Below are 4,295 nucleotides of genomic sequence, written 5' to 3'. Positions count from 1 at the left end.
GCGCAACGGATAACGCGTCTGACTACGGATCAGAAGATTCCAGGTTCGAATCCTGGCAGGATCGGTGGAAAAATTTTTTTTTCCCAAAATGATAAAGTTAATAAATTATTTGTTTATCTCGACTCGTAACGCAAAATAGTTTAATAATTTACATTACTCCTGATTAAAGCTTAATATTCATAGAACAGGCGCATTTACATATGTTTATAATTGTTATCAATAACTGTTTCTTTTTTAATTAAATACTTTCGCAAAATAAAAGACTGATTCGCTGATTAATGCGGACAATTACTCATGAACGATGAATACATTCACCGTTCAGTTATGCATACTCCCAGAAACCTTTCATACCATTTCGAGGTAGAAGCAGACGACAAGACGAAACAGGTTCAACGATGAGAGGATATTTCATCAAACGAAATACTGTCCAGCAGGATTGGGCAAATATTTCACTGGCGAATAAGGATATTGTTTAAACTTCTGAATGATGATTTGGTTTGATGTAACATAAATTATTGCTGAACTTTTTATACCAAATTAATTTGTATAAATATTTAAAAAGTGAGACTTAAATGAAAACACTCATAGATGCAATTATCACAATTTTCATTATATTGTATCTTTCTCGTTTTGTTATGATACCTTAAACACGAATAAATATACTTTCATCATCGAGTTGGTAGTCGATGCCTTCTACTGTTAAAATACGATTCGCCCTTTAGAAATACCTTCTCTTACTGTTTAGCTGCTAAACAGTTAAACCTTGACTGCTCGAAAAGGTTCAAGAGGAGGAGGGTCAACGATGGAATGTAGATATACGTGGGAACGCGTTACGGTGATTTTTAGCAATGCGTTTCACAGCTACGCTCCACACCGGTCTGGATCGGTCAAATGTATCTGGAATTCAGACTCAGAATTACGGTCTACACTTTTCCAAAAAATAATTCTTTTTGTAGAATATTTCAAGTACAATAAATTTAAAAATTGTTATTAATGCAATAAATTTTAAATGTGCAATTAAAATTTTAATAATTAAAAATTGAAGTTAGATAGAGCTAAACGAAACTGTGTTTGCTCATTTTAATGTTATGATTATCATTATTAATTGTTTTCACAGTAAAAGAGTTTCTCCAATTTTGCCTTTTTTTTATCATTATGTGATGTCTGTCTTCAGGATCCGGATATCATATCGAATCCGCGGACGATACGCCGGAATCCTTACTATTAATAGCTCTGGACCGATCCTGAATTCCAGCGAAGGCAGCACGGTGTATAAAAGGATGCCTACTTTAATGCCCTGAAAACTAATTGGAAGCGAGCGCAGTCGGTGGGTCAAATAAATTAACCCAGTATGCACTCGAGAACCGGTTGTAAGACAGTGTAAACTGAGATGGACCATCAAGGTGAGTAACGAAGATAGACCGCAATGGGGAATCTTCAAATTGACAAAATCATTTTGCTTTTACGTAATTCTCGTATAGAGTTACCAATCTCGTTTTATGCTATTTTTAATAACGATCCAATTAATAAAAAGAACAAACTTCTGTTCTCGTTATTCTTGATAACAATTTTTCATCGTGATTTTCAATATATGCCAGAAATATATTTCTGCAGTTTGTAACTTCAAGTAACAAATATATCAGTATTCAAAAGTATATTTATTTTTAGAAATAAAAAGGAAGTAAACTTGATAGTTTCTGGTTCTATGAATAGATAATAATCAAAATATCTTTTATTATTAGATCTTCCTTGTACAAAACAAAGCTTTTTAAAAAATATCATGTCATAATTTAGTTGAGGCAGATATTTTGACGTTCTTCTTTCAGTATGTACCTGTAAAAACGATGTGTACTAGCTCCAAGTAACAGAATGTGTACGTGGGTGTAATACGTATACATCCAGGTCGAAGGATCGAGTGGTTCGGTGATTCAGTGCGAAAGTGTGTAAAGGTTCGATGATCATACAGTGCCGTCCATGGATAATCTCGCCGCTTGCATTTTATTCTGCATTACTCAGCTTTCTCGGACGAAATATTCGTTGAACCGATGGATTTTTAACTGGAAAAGGTTTCTCTTACCTGTGGTCTGCGGGTAGGCGTCGACGTGGCTCGATACTCGATACATCAGCTGCTACGGACCTACCTACCTGTGACTTCTCAGTGGAGAATGGCAAACGTCGCGGAAGAGTGGGGCCAAAAGAAAGGGACCGGTTTTTCTGGTTTTCGATCTCTTCGACCCTCGTAGCCTATTCTCGTCCCACCTTCGACGTAGAGTACACTTTATGTATATTTCTAACACACACAATGGCTACAAAAAAGTATTGACACGTACCCAATTTCTCAATATGATGCTACTTGATCACGTACATCGCACGCGATCTGTAGCAGAAGCAACTGAACTCTTTAAGAATAAAGAGAAGAAAAAAAGAGAAAATGAGAAGTAATATCTGTAAATAAATTTCTTTTCCGATAGAAAGTATTTTTTTTTATATAAATATCACACGTTCTTTTACTCAAAGAGCAGAACATGCGTTTGTACGAAAGAATGCGACATGAATTAATTTACATTTGAGATTTCTCTATACGCGATCTTATTTCTATATTCTACACGTCTACAAGATCATTGGCGGGGATAGATATTAGATAATTACACAAAGCGCAGTTATTTACTGTGCGTAGTACTTGCCACTAGCATCGAGGAGAGATTACTGTTTCAGTAGCGCTCTGTTGAAGGTATTTATATACTCATGAATATAATATTTAGTAATGTAATCTTAGAAAGTAAAATGTTAAGAATTAGACAAGCGTATTATATGCTTTACACATTATTAACATTTACACTTGAAGCGATCAATTGTTAATCCCATTTTTCATTTATTTAGAAAACGAACATTATTATAATTTGTTATTATTACTTTTCATTCCAGGTCTAAATACGCTAGTAGTGAAAACGTGGCATATCCCAGTTTTTGCAACCTGGTGACAGGGCAATTTACAGTTGAATCGTATAACAAAGTAAATTCCTAATGTCTGATTCGGTAAGAGTAAATTGATTATAGCGAGATATCAGAAAACAAAATCAAGCTCGTTGATGTTAGAAACCAAGAAATGATTTCTGATGTTAGCGATTGATAGCTTTTTAGAATAATTACTTTTGTTTCTAGGAAAGTGAGAGACTTTTATCCCCAAGCAAATGGAGCAAAAGATTCGATTCGATTCAACTGGAATTGCATTATTACAATTTCGTTAAACAAGGTGAAGTAAAATTAATGTTAGACTTAATTGATAGAATTGTTCATTAATAACTACAATTGGACCGTTCGCGATTTATTAAACTTTTAATTCAATGGTTCCGCTGATGTCATTCGTTCAATAAATCGATTATGACAGTTCAGTGAAATATTGAAAACGTATTTATTATTCCAGTAACCGAGGATGTTCGTAAAACTATAAAACATAAACTCGATGTCCCGTATGGAACGACAGAACGAACTAAATATGATGTCTACGGAACTGATTTGCCGAAAGTTAAGTATTGACATATACGGAATTGTTAAAACTTATAATAAGTACATTTCGCATTAATCAGCTATAATCGAACATTATAATTAAATTATACATCCATTTTAGATTCTCCCATATTTGTATTTATTCACGGTGGTTACTGGCAGGAGAGTAGCAAAGATTTGGCTACGGTTCCCGTTCCCGTTTTTGTTCGCAACGGAATTAAAGTCATAACCGTTGGCTACGATTTATGCCCAAATGGTAAGTTCTTGTTTCAAATGTAAAACTCAAAATAAAATGTATATGTATATATTATTTATTATTATTATTATTATTATTATTATTAAAATATATGTATTTTAGTTAAAATCGGGGATATAATAACAGAGATAAAAATGGCAGTTGAAAATATATTACAGTTTGCTCTAAATCTCGGCTGTCGGTACGATACATAGATTGCACATATACGTGGTATTTATATAAAAATTAGTATACGTACATACAACATATGATAATGAAACTCGATGGACACGTACAGGAATGTTTGGGTCGCTGGACACAGTGCTGGCGCGCATTTGGCAGTCAGTCTTTTATATGACAAACAATGGTTGGACGAAATGAAGAAACAAGAATACTTACATTTGTTGAAAGGTGTCGTCTTGATAAGTGGCGTATATAACTTAACACCTCTTGTTGATACTAGTTATAATACAGCTTTAAAACTTACTAAGTATGTACATTTTATAAATTATTTATACCTTTTGTTAGTATTAGTAGTTATTTGGCTTTTAAA

At 33.6% G+C, this 4,295-nt stretch overlaps 1 protein-coding gene across 1 annotated transcript in view; it reads left to right on the top strand.

Moving 5' to 3' along the window:
• The window catches only part of KFase (kynurenine formamidase), an 8,112-nt gene that overhangs the window by 2,072 nt on the left and 1,745 nt on the right, over positions 1-4,295 (top strand). Inside the window, exons 2-9 of the mRNA XM_026819791.1 lie at positions 1,175-1,403; positions 1,827-2,731; positions 2,926-3,036; positions 3,163-3,253; positions 3,425-3,526; positions 3,629-3,763; positions 3,866-3,944; positions 4,041-4,232. Of these exons, the coding sequence (XP_026675592.1) occupies positions 3,025-3,036; positions 3,163-3,253; positions 3,425-3,526; positions 3,629-3,763; positions 3,866-3,944; positions 4,041-4,232 (611 nt within the window). The 5' untranslated portion in view covers positions 1,175-1,403; positions 1,827-2,731; positions 2,926-3,024. The remainder of the gene's footprint in view (positions 1-1,174; positions 1,404-1,826; positions 2,732-2,925; positions 3,037-3,162; positions 3,254-3,424; positions 3,527-3,628; positions 3,764-3,865; positions 3,945-4,040; positions 4,233-4,295) is intronic.

This window comes from Ceratina calcarata, unplaced genomic scaffold (assembly GCF_001652005.2).
Source record: "Ceratina calcarata isolate Rehan_Ccalc_2016 unplaced genomic scaffold, ASM165200v1 scaffold162, whole genome shotgun sequence".
Classification (NCBI taxonomy): Eukaryota; Metazoa; Arthropoda; class Insecta; order Hymenoptera; family Apidae; genus Ceratina; species Ceratina calcarata.
This window is presented reverse-complemented; position numbering and strand designations above follow the sequence as displayed.